Source organism: Oxyura jamaicensis, unplaced genomic scaffold (genome assembly GCF_011077185.1).
Source record: "Oxyura jamaicensis isolate SHBP4307 breed ruddy duck unplaced genomic scaffold, BPBGC_Ojam_1.0 oxyUn_random_OJ72945, whole genome shotgun sequence".
NCBI lineage: Eukaryota > Metazoa > Chordata > Aves > Anseriformes > Anatidae > Oxyura > Oxyura jamaicensis.
The window spans coordinates 1-10,320 of NW_023311336.1; the positions used below are offsets into that span (position 1 = coordinate 1).

The 10,320-nt window shown below is 69.1% G+C and overlaps 1 protein-coding gene across 1 annotated transcript; it reads right to left on the bottom strand.

The window, feature by feature from the left end:
• Positions 1-7: 7 nt before the first annotated feature.
• On the bottom strand, positions 8-9,618 carry PAK4 (p21 (RAC1) activated kinase 4; the record flags this gene model as incomplete). The annotated part of the gene is given in 10 exon segments (XM_035314557.1): positions 8-170; positions 268-393; positions 508-634; positions 744-877; positions 978-1,238; positions 1,240-1,419; positions 1,913-2,563; positions 3,593-3,820; positions 7,892-7,899; positions 9,561-9,618. Coding segments are annotated over 10 exon segments (1,885 nt in total), but the record flags the coding sequence as incomplete, so codon positions are not given.
• Between the last annotated feature and the right edge of the window lie 702 nt (positions 9,619-10,320).

Below are 10,320 nucleotides of genomic sequence, written 5' to 3' on the forward strand. Positions count from 1 at the left end.
GGGGGGCGTCCCCGTCCCGGCTGCCCCCCCTTTACCTTGTGCATGTTTTTGAGCTTGGGGGGCAGGTTGTCTCGGATCATCTTCATGGCCTTTAAGGGCGGCTCGTTAAAATACGGCGGCTCCCCGTCGACCATCTCGATGACCATCACGCCCAGGGACCAGATGTCCACCTGCGGGCAGGGGGGGCGTGACGGGGGGGGGTTCCTCGGGGGGTAACGCCCCCCCCCCCCAGCCCCAGAGCAGCCCCCCCTCGCCCCACGGGCTCACCTCGGGGCCGTAGGGCAAGCGGGAGATGAGCTCCGGCGCCATCCAGTACGGGGTCCCCACCAGCGACTTGCGCCGCGGCACCTCCTTGTTCACTTGGGCGCAAAACCCAAAATCGGAGAGTTTCACCTGGAGGCCGGGGAAGGCGGCGGTGAGAACGGCCCCGTTTCAGCCTGGGGGGGGGCGGGGGGGGGCGCTTTCCGGTGGGGTTTCGGAGGAGGGGAAGGGAGAAGCGGCGCTCACCCTCCCGTCGTGCGTCAGCAGAATGGAGTCGCTCTTGATGTCGCGGTGGATGACGCCCTGCGCGTGGAGGACGGACAGGGCCTTGAGCACGGCCAAGCAGACGGCGGCGATCTGCTCCTCGTTCATCCTGCGGGGGCGAGAGGGAGGGTGAGAGGCCGTGGAGCCGCCCCCCACCCCCCCCTCCCCGCCCCAGGGGATGGGGACCGGGCGAGGGGTCGGGGAGCCCGGGCACCCACCTGGTGTGCGTGACGATGTCGGTGAGCGCGCCGCCCTCCAGGAACTCCATCACCACCCAGAGCTCGTCGCCCACCAGGTAGCTGTTGTACATCTCCACCACGTTCTCGTGCTGGTAGTCCCGCATGATCACCACCTGCGGAGGAGGGAGCGGAGGCGGGGGGAAGGCTCAGCGGCAGCCACCTCCCCATAAAAAAAAAAAAAAAGCAGGGGGGTCCCCGCGCCGCCGGCCGCACCTCGTTAAAGAGCAGCTCGCGCCGCTGCTGCTTGCGCAGGTCCATCTTCTTCACGGCCACCAGCTTGCCGCTGCTCTTGATGGTGGCGATGCAGACGATGCCGGTGGAGCCCTCGCCGATCTTGATGAAGTTGTCCAGGTAGGTGCGGGGGTCGCCGGGGTCCACCACCATCTGCAGGGCCGCCCGGAACTGCTCGTGGGAGACGCGTTGGGGCTCCCGCTGGGGCGAGCGGGGCTGCTGCGGGGCGGCGGCGGGCAGCGGGGGGGCCGGGCGGGGGCTGGCGAGCCAGGTGGGGGTCGGAGGCGTGCGGGGTGAGGCCGGCGGGGGGCTCGGGGCCTTTGGAGCGCGGCGGGCCGGGCGGGTGGGCGCGGGAGGAGCCGGCGGTGCCGCTCACCGGCCCGTTGGACGCCAGCTCCTGCGGTCGTCCCGGCCGGTGCTCTGCCTGCGGAGGAGACGGGAGGAGAGGGCCGTTAACGGCGGGGGGAGCGCGCGGCTGGCACGGGGAGGCCGGGCCCCGAAGCGTCCAGGCGGCAGCGAGGAAAAGGCGGCGCCGGGCGGGCTTGGAAGGAGCGAGGACAGCGAAGAGAGCGGGGAGGAGGCGACCGCAGAGGAGCCGGAGGCTGCTTCGGAGGGGCCCCGAAAGAGGCCGGGGACGGCCGCGAGGGAGCCGAGCGGCGCCGCCGGGGGAGGAAAGCACGGAGCGGCCGCGGCCGGCGCGGGGCCGGCGGTCTTCGGCACGGGCCAGTCGCAGTCGGAGCGCGGGAGCCCCTCGGGCAGCGCTCGGTTAGGAAGCGGAGGCCAGAGGCTGCTTTTTGTAGGACAGGCAGAGCGAGGAAAAAGGAACAAAGAAAAAAACCAGGCCGGGGCAGCCGGGGAAGGAGAGATCTCCGCCAAGCGGGCCGGCTCTGCGCGGAGGGGGGCGGGGGAGCCTTTACCTGTGAACCTGCGCCCCGGCCGGGGTCGGTCTCGGCCCGCGGGTAGGTATTAAAAGGCCGTCCCGTCTGCTGAGCCGTCTTCATCACCCCTTCAGACACGGGGATGTTGGGAGTCCGGATATTGGGCCCCGAGAGCGGGCGCTTGTCGCGGGGGGACTGCGGGCTGGCGTCGCCGCCGTAGGTGGACTTGGGGCGCCTGTCGGAGGGCTCGGCGCGCTCCCGCCGCACCACGCGCTCGGCCGGCTGGCCGCAGTCCCTGTCGGCGGGGCCGTCCCGCTCGGGGGGCTTGGGGTACTCGGGAGGGGGCGGGCGGGCGCCGGCGCCCTTGGGGCCGGGCTCCTGGCCGCGGGGCTGCTGCGGGTGGGCGCGCTGCTGCTCCTCCCCGTCCCGGGGTCTGTCCTTGCCCTGCTCTAGCTCGCCGCGGGCCCCGTGGAGCTTCTTGTCCTTGCTCCGGCCGGCGTCCTGGTGCGGGCGGGCGGCGGCCGGGCCCTCGGAGAGGCCGTTCTCCTGGTAGAGCTGGTCGCGGCGGGGCGGGAAGGGGGGGCTGTCCCTGCGCAGAGAATTGGAACGGGACACGGACATGTGCTCAAACTCGTCCAGCAGCCAGGTCAGGGAGCCGTCCTTGGCGGCTTTGGTGCCCCGCACGATGGTCTTTGAGCAGGACGCGGGACGGGAGGCGGGCAGGAACACGGAACACAAACACAACAAAAACAACAACAACAAAAAAAAAAAAGGGAAGAAAATAATAAAAAAATAAAATAAAAATGAAATGCCCGGCGGGGACGGGGAGGCTCACACAGACAGGACGAGGACGGGACGGGGAGGGACGGGGTTTCTGCTGGCTGCCCTGGATGCTCCCAGTCCTTGAAATCGCCCCGCAATTAGCAGAGCGCTGTTAACGGAACCGGCCGAGCCCAGCAGGGCCGCGCTGCCCCGCGGGGGACGACGCTCGAGGCCAGGAGGAAGGGGAAAGCAGCTCTGGCTTCCCCACGGCCTCAGGGCCCCACTCCACGCTATCCCGAGCCCCTCCAGCAGGTTTCCAGGTGTCGGACCCCAAGAAAGAGAGGGGGGGGGGCGCTGCCAGGACCCTCCCCACGAAGCAAAAGCCATCGCCACCCCCGGGCTGCGGGGAGCACGCTCTTTACACCCTTTTTTTTTGCGCCGTGGGAGCATCCGGCCAAAGCAGGCCCGCGGCGGGGGCCAGCGGAGCAGAAGGGAGACGCCGGGGACCAACTGAGGCTGACGGAGGAGGAACAGCGGGGCTGGGGCACGGGGGCGGCGGGGCTTTCCTCAGCTGAGGCGAGCAGACGAGAGCCAGACTTGAACAAAAGACGTAACGGCGGCTTGGGGAGACAGGCACGGGGAGGGGAAGGGACAAGGCAGCGTCTCGCTCGCGTTTCCTCGCCCGGATTTCTTTCTTCCGCGGGGGTGAGGACGGGGAGAGGCTTTGCTCCGCACCCACCTCCCTCCTGCGCGCTGGTTCCCCCCGTCCTGCGAGCAGGCGGGCGGCCGCGGAGACGTCCGAAGGACCCGGCGGGGTCACGGGGAGCCGGCTGCCACCTTACCTGCTCCGTGGCACCCCGAGGAGGGGGAAGAGAGGGGGACGGGGACACAAATCCCAGCCTGGGCTCCCCGGCCCCCAGAAGCAGCGGCGCCAGCCCTCCCCGAGGAGCCGCCTACCTTCTGCGAGCCGTGCTGGATGGCGGTGATGCAGACGGGGTCCACCAGCGGCTTGGGCCGCTTGGCCGACTCCTCGATGATGCCCTGCCATTGGCGCGGCAGCCCCGTGAACTTCTGCTCCTGCTGGTCGTAGCCCGTGTGGACGCGGTGCTCGAAGTTGGAGGGAGCCGAGATCTCGATGCGCTTCTTCTTCTTGCTGAACATGGTGAGGCCGCCTAGAGGAGCTGCGGGACACACGGGGAGGCAAAATGAAGCCCCCCGGGGGAGGGAGGGCAGCGGCGGGCAGCGGCGCTGCCTCCTCCGGGAACCGACCTCGCTCTCTGCTGAAACAATTCCTCGCCGCAGCCGTGCCGAGGAGCCGGACCCGGACCCCTCACCCCGCTGCTGCTCCCCCCCTTACGGCCGCTCCATCCCTCCCGCTCCCCCCCCCCCCCCAACCCCCATTTTCTGCGCAGCTGCTTCGCGCACGCGCGAGGGAGGCTTGCCCCCCCCCCCGGGCTCCGAAGCCCCCCCGGCAGCCTCAGGCCGTCGTCTCCCTCCCGCTTTTCGTACGCGGGGGCGCAGCGGCCGTCGCAAACAGGGGCTGCCCGGGGCACCTTTTGGGGTCCTGGCCCCTCAACCCGTAGAGCAGACGAGAAACCCTTCGGCCCGCGGCCTCCTCGTCACCGCCCGGCTGGACGACGCCTTCAGCCCCTCTCCCCCGAGGCGTTTTGCCCCCCCCCAGCACCCGGCTCTTTGGGGCTGATCCCCACGTTTCACGCCGCCGGGAGCCGCAGCCCCGGTTGGAGGCGTCTCCTCCAGCAGCTTCCCGAGGGGGGGACGGGGTTCTCCACCCCAATTTTCGGGGTTCTCCACCCCAATTTTCTGGGGTTCTCCACCCCAATTTTTGGGGTTCTCCACCCCAATTTTCTGGGGTTCTCCACCCCAATTTTCTGGGGGTCTCCACCCCAATTTTCGGGGTTCTCCACCCCAATTTTCCGGGGTTCTCCACCCCAATTTTCTGGGGTTCTCCACCCCAATTTTTGGGGGTTCTCCACCCCATTTTTTGGGGGTTCTCCACCCCAATTTTCGGGGTTCTCCACCCCAATTTTTTGGGGTTCTCCACCCCAATTTTCTGGGGTTCTCCACCCCACTTTTTCGGGGTTCGGTTTCTGGGGATCCAGGTCCTGCCTCGCGGTCCCGCACAGCCGGCAGCGTTTCAGCTCCCCGCGGCAGCTCCCCGTCGCTCAGCCCCCTTCGAGGTAAGGCTCCGAAATTTAAGGAGCTGAGCAAAAACCGCCCTCGGTTACGAGCCGGGAGCCTTCTGCCAGCCTCCAGGTGCGGAGCAGGAAGCAGGCAGGAGGCGGAGGCCGGCCCAGGTGGCTCGGGGACCCCTCGGGAAGCGGCGAGCGGCCGGGCCCGGAGCCTCAGACCATGCCCCGGCGGCCCCAAAGCCGCGCCGCTCCTCGGGGCGCTGCCCCCGGCGGGTTTCGGGGCGGCTTTGAGGATTTCCAGGCGGTTTTTCGGGGTGGGAGCCGGGTACATTTCGGAGAGGAGCGGGGACAGCGAGGGACAAAGCCCGGTGCCCCCCCCCCCCAGAGGAAGCCTGGCCCCGGGGCGGACCCCGGAGCGGTTTGTCCCGGTGTAAACGCCCGGGGCCCGCACAATGGGGGCTTGTTTACACCCCCGCATCCTTCCGAGCTCCGAGGTACGGTTTTGATGCTGCCCAGCGGGGGCTCAGGGCGTCGGCAAAGCTGTTCCTAAAATCCAGGGGTTTACGGAAGAACCGTAGTGGAGGGGGGGGGGAAGGCAGAAAAAACACCACCACGGCCTTCCCCCGGGGCCGTGAAACGAGCCCCGAATTGTCTCGTTTTTCCCCCAAAAGCCAGCGGGGACCAGGGCCGCGGGCACAGCACCGGGACCGGAGGCGAAGCCTCGTGCTGCGGGCAGGACACGGGGCCCACGCCGCGGGCACGAAGCCGCCAAACCCGGCCCGGAGGGCGCCGGGCGTTCCCCCCCCGTCGGTGCTCGTACCTACCTCGGGCACGGAGCACGGAGCCGGCGGCCCCTCGCCGTCCCGGGGGGGCTTTTCGGGCTGGTTGGGGGTCACCGAGAGGTTTTTTAACCCCGGTGCAAGCGAGCGGCCCGGAGGAGGCCCAGCTCTCCCTCCCACGCCGGGGCGGCAGCGGGCTGCGAACCCGGCCGAGGAGGCTCGGGGCCGCTCTCCGAGGCCTTGTTTGTTTAACCCCCTTCTCGCTCGGGGTTGCAGGAGGGCGAGCCCGGCGCTGACCAAACCCGTCCTGCAGGAGCAGCTCGCTCCGGGGTGACGCCGCGCCGGCGCACGCACGCACCCAGCGCTTCGGCGCGCCGCCTCCGGGACCCGGGGCCGCCCGGCTCCGCTTTCGCCGCCTCCTGGAGCCTCGGAATGGAAGGAAACGGCCCCAGAGCCGCTTCCGAGCCGCCCCCCGGCGCGAAACCGACAGCTCCGGGGACGACCCCTTGCTTCACGCGCTCCGGGCGTCTGCAGCCACGCTCCCGGCCGGGGGCTTTGCCTCTCTCCCCGCTCCCTGGCGGAGGAACAGGGAAGGTTTTCCCCCCGCCCCGTCCCTCTTTAAGCCCTTTCTCAGAGCCCCACGGAGAGCCCGGTCCCCGTCGTGCCCCCTCCAGACCCTTCCCTCGGCCGTAACCCTGAGCCGGCCGCCGCCGCTTGGCGCCGAGCACAGCCCCAGGGGCTCCCGGCGAGGGCTCGGTACCTGGACGAGGCCGATCCGCAGCTCCCGGCTGGCCACGGGCGAGGGAAGCTTCACCTCGGAGGCGCCGCCGCCGCCGGCTGAAGTCACCCCAGGGCGCGCAGGCGCGGGGGCCGTGGCTCCTGCTGCTCCCTGGCCACCTGCGAGCGCGGCGCTGCCCTTTCCGCGGCGCCCTCCTTCCATCTCCGGGGCTCCCGGCCCCGAAACGCCGCCCCCGGAGGAGCCTCCCCGGCGCCAGCCCCTTCCTCGCCCGCCCAAGCCTGGGCGGTGAAAACCTCGGGCGGGTTTTTTTTCGGGCAGAAATCCCGTTTCTGGATGAATTCGTGAGCAGCCCGGGCTCGGCGGGACGCGGCCCAGGTCCCCGTATCTGCGCTTTGTTTAATTAGTCAGCCATTAACGAAGCGGGCGGGAGTGAACCAAGCCCGGCAGGGCTCTCCCCTCGCGCCAGAAGCGAAACGAAGCCGGGAGAGGGCTGAGGAGGGGCCCAGGCGAGCCCCTCTTGCTCCGGGCGTTTCCAACCTCTCCCGGGCTCCAAAAGCGAAGAGATTTCCCCCAAAAAGCCTCCGCTCGGCGCCCCCCCCCCCCCAAAACCCTCCCTGAAGCTCCTTAAAATCGCACTCAAATCAACGCCCGGCTCCGTGCTCCCGAGGGGGGAGAGGGGAAGGAACCCCCAAACCCTGAGCGGGGACCGAGGAGACCCCCGGAGGGTCTCATTTTGGGGGAAAAGGGGACAAAAACGGGGTTTGGGGCTCCTGCAGGCTTCCCAGGGGAGGGGAAGCAGGAGGGGGAGGCGGCAGCCCCCCAGGGCAGCAGGGACCCAGCGGCCAAGCCCCCGCGCGCGCTCTCCCCGGGATCGGGTCCCCGGCGGTGTTAACGGGGGAGCTCTAATTACCGTTTGCCGGGAGCTCTAATTACCATCTCCCGGTCTCTCCGCCGCGTCGGGTGGGCCGGGAGGGGGACGAGCGAGGCTCGGAGGGGTTAAGGAAGCCGAGCGGGGGAGATTTGAGCCGGGGGGGGGGGGGGGGGGCGGCCAATGAGGCAGCACCATTTGAAACAAAGCAGCCACTCAAGGGCCCGCTCCCGGGAACGGGGCAGGACGGAGGAAACGCCGCGGGCTTCCCGGGGGCACGGCACTGGGAGCACTGGGAGCACTGGGAGGACGGGGCCGGAGCCAAACGCCGCCGCGGGCTGGCGGCGGCAGCCCCGGTGCTGACCCAGCAGCCCCAAAACCCGGCCGGGGGAACGCGGCGGGGACGTCCCGCGGGGCTTCAACTAAGAAAGAGGTCACCGGGGGGGGGGGGGGGGAAGGAGCCCCCGGCTGCCCCAACTCACCGGGGCCGCCCCCACGCTCCTCGTTCCATCCTCCACGGCTCGCCCGCCGCCTCTCGTCCTGCAGGGCGACGCCTGGGGTGGGACAAGCTCCAAAATGTTCCAATTTTCAGAGCTCCAAACTCCCGCGGCTGCCGCCAGGAGCACGACGAGCCCCAGAGCGTCGGTTTCGGAGCGGCGGGGAGAGAAAAAGGGCTTCAGAGCCCCCCAGATCTTTCCGAATTTCGACCAAATCGGCCCAAGCTCCTCCTCCGCCGGGGCCGGGAGGAGGGCGAGGAGCTCCCGGGAGGTGCCGGGTGGGAAAAGGATCGCGCCCTCCTCGAAGGAATCAGCGAGGGGAGCGGGGTCCCGCCTTGGAAGGGGGTGAACCGAAGCCTCCGGGAGGATTTCGAGGGGATTTAAAGTCGGGCCAAGGGCTCCCGGCCCCTATCCGGCATCGCCTCCCCCCGCCCAGCCGAGGCCAAACGGGTTTCTCCCTGCGCAGCCCCCGAGCAGCCGGGGAGGAGGATTCGGGGGCCGGGTTCGGCTCCCGGAGCTCCCCGGGGCCCCCGAGGAGGCTCCAGGAGGAAGGGGGGGGGGGACGGGGACGCGGGAACGCGGCCAGAGCCCTCCCCAAATCCACCTCCGAGAGCCTCTGCGGGGCAGCGGCACGCCAAGAATGCGGGGCAGGGCTGACACGGTCATCCCCCCCCTCCCCCCCCCCGTGCCAGCGTGTTAATTACACGCTGCTAACGAGCCACGCTGCTGACGCGCCCCCGAGCGCTGCACCTGACGGACAGGGGGGGGGGGGGGGGGGGCACGCCGGAGCTCCCCCGGCCCCAGCCCGCTACCCCAAAGTCCCTTTTTCTGCCACTTACCGCTAATTAAAGCGCCAGCTGATGAGGCAAAGCTTTAATTAGCCTCTTAGAGCGCCGACAGAAATCACGGCTCGTCCGCACGGCGTGAGAAGGCGGGGAGAGGAAGAGAGGAGCGAGCACCGCTCCGGAGAACTCCGCTGCGTTACAGCCGGCTCTTTATTAAAGCAGGCGTTAATTAATCACCTCCCGGGGGGGCAGCGGCGTTCGTGCCCCCCCCCCCCGGATCCCGACAGCGGAGCTGGGAGCTCGCCGGGTTGTTTTCTTGGGGAGAAACCCCAAGGGTTTGGTTCAAAGGCGCGCGGAGCGGGAACCCGCCACGGCTCCCCGTCTCTGCCGTGCTCGGGGGTGGGGGGGGGGAATTAAATCCAGCTTTATTAATTAAAACCGCTGCCGCTGTAATTAATTAGGCTGCACAGAAGCCGCCCGGGCTGGGAGCGGCGTTCGCTCTTCTCGTTCCGTTCCTCCCGCGCCAAAACGGGCGGAAAATGGACCCAGGGAGGGGAGCCCGGGGCGAGCCGGGGGCAGAACCACGGGAGGGCTCGGAGAAACCCAGCCCGGAGCTCCCCAGGGCTCAGCTCGCCTCGAGAGCAGGGAGAGAAAAGCCCAGGAGAGCCCAGAACAAGAGCACGCGCGGGGCCTTTTTCTCTGATTTTAGGGAGCAGGGAAATAAAACACCAATTCTTGAATCTTTGCAACCCGTTGCAACCGCCTGCGGGGGCTCAGCCGGACCCGGGGGGGGGTGGGAGGGAAGCACCCGGCCGAGAGCACCCCCGAGAGCCGAGGGAGGGCTCCCAGAGCTTTACGTTTCGTAGCCCGTCCACAAAACCCCCCCGGGGACGCTTCTTCCCCCCCCCCCCCCGTTCTCCTCCCTCGCTCCCGGCCGGCGCCTGGGGAAGAGGCAGGAGGGCGCAGGCCGAGAGCAGGCGCAGAACGAGGACGTTTTGGGGGAAAAAAAGGGAAAAACAACCCCCAAAAATGACAACGCGGACGCGAAGCAGGGGCAGGACGCCGTTCTGCCTCGTCTCCTACCTGCAAACCCTCACCCGCGGCTGCTCCGCATGCCGAGGGCCCGGGAGAGCGACGTGGAGCCGGGGGGGGGAACCTGGGGGACGCTCCTGGGGGGGGGCACGGGGCCCGCCCGGCCCCCCCCCCCCGCCCTCGGGGGGGAAAGGGGGGGCGGTTTGGGGCCGTTTGGGGCCATCTGGGGCTGTTTTGGGGCTGTTTGAGGCTCTTTGGGGCCGTTTTGGGGACGTTTCGGGCCATTTGGGGATGTCTGGGGGCCGTTTGGGGGCCGTTTGGGGCTCTTTGGGATGTTTTGGGGCCATCTGGGGCTGTCTTGGGGCCGTTTGGGGGCCGTTTTGGGGATGTTTGTGGGTTGTTTGGGGCCGTTTTGGGGATGTTTGGGGGCCGCTTGAGGCTCTTTGGGGCTGTTTTGGGGCCGTTTGGGGCTCTTCTGGGATGTTTTGGGGCCGATTTGGGGGCGTTTGGGGCTCTTTTGGGATGTTTTGGGGCCATTTGGGGATGTTTAGGGCTCATTTGGGGCCGTTTGGGGCTGTCTTGGGGCCGTTTGGGGGATGTTTGTGGGCTGTTTGGGGCTCTTTTGGGGCCGTTTCGGGGCCATGGGGAGGCAGCGCCCCCCCCCCCCCCAAGCCCCCCGGTTTTGGGGCACCCCGACTGTTGCCAGGGAGCCCCCGAGCCCCCCCCGCCCCATTCTCACCCCGTTCCCCCCCCATTTCCCCCCCTCTCCCCCCGTTTTTCCCCATTCCCACCCTCACTCCCAGCCCATTTTTACCCCCCCCCCCCCCCCCCCCCC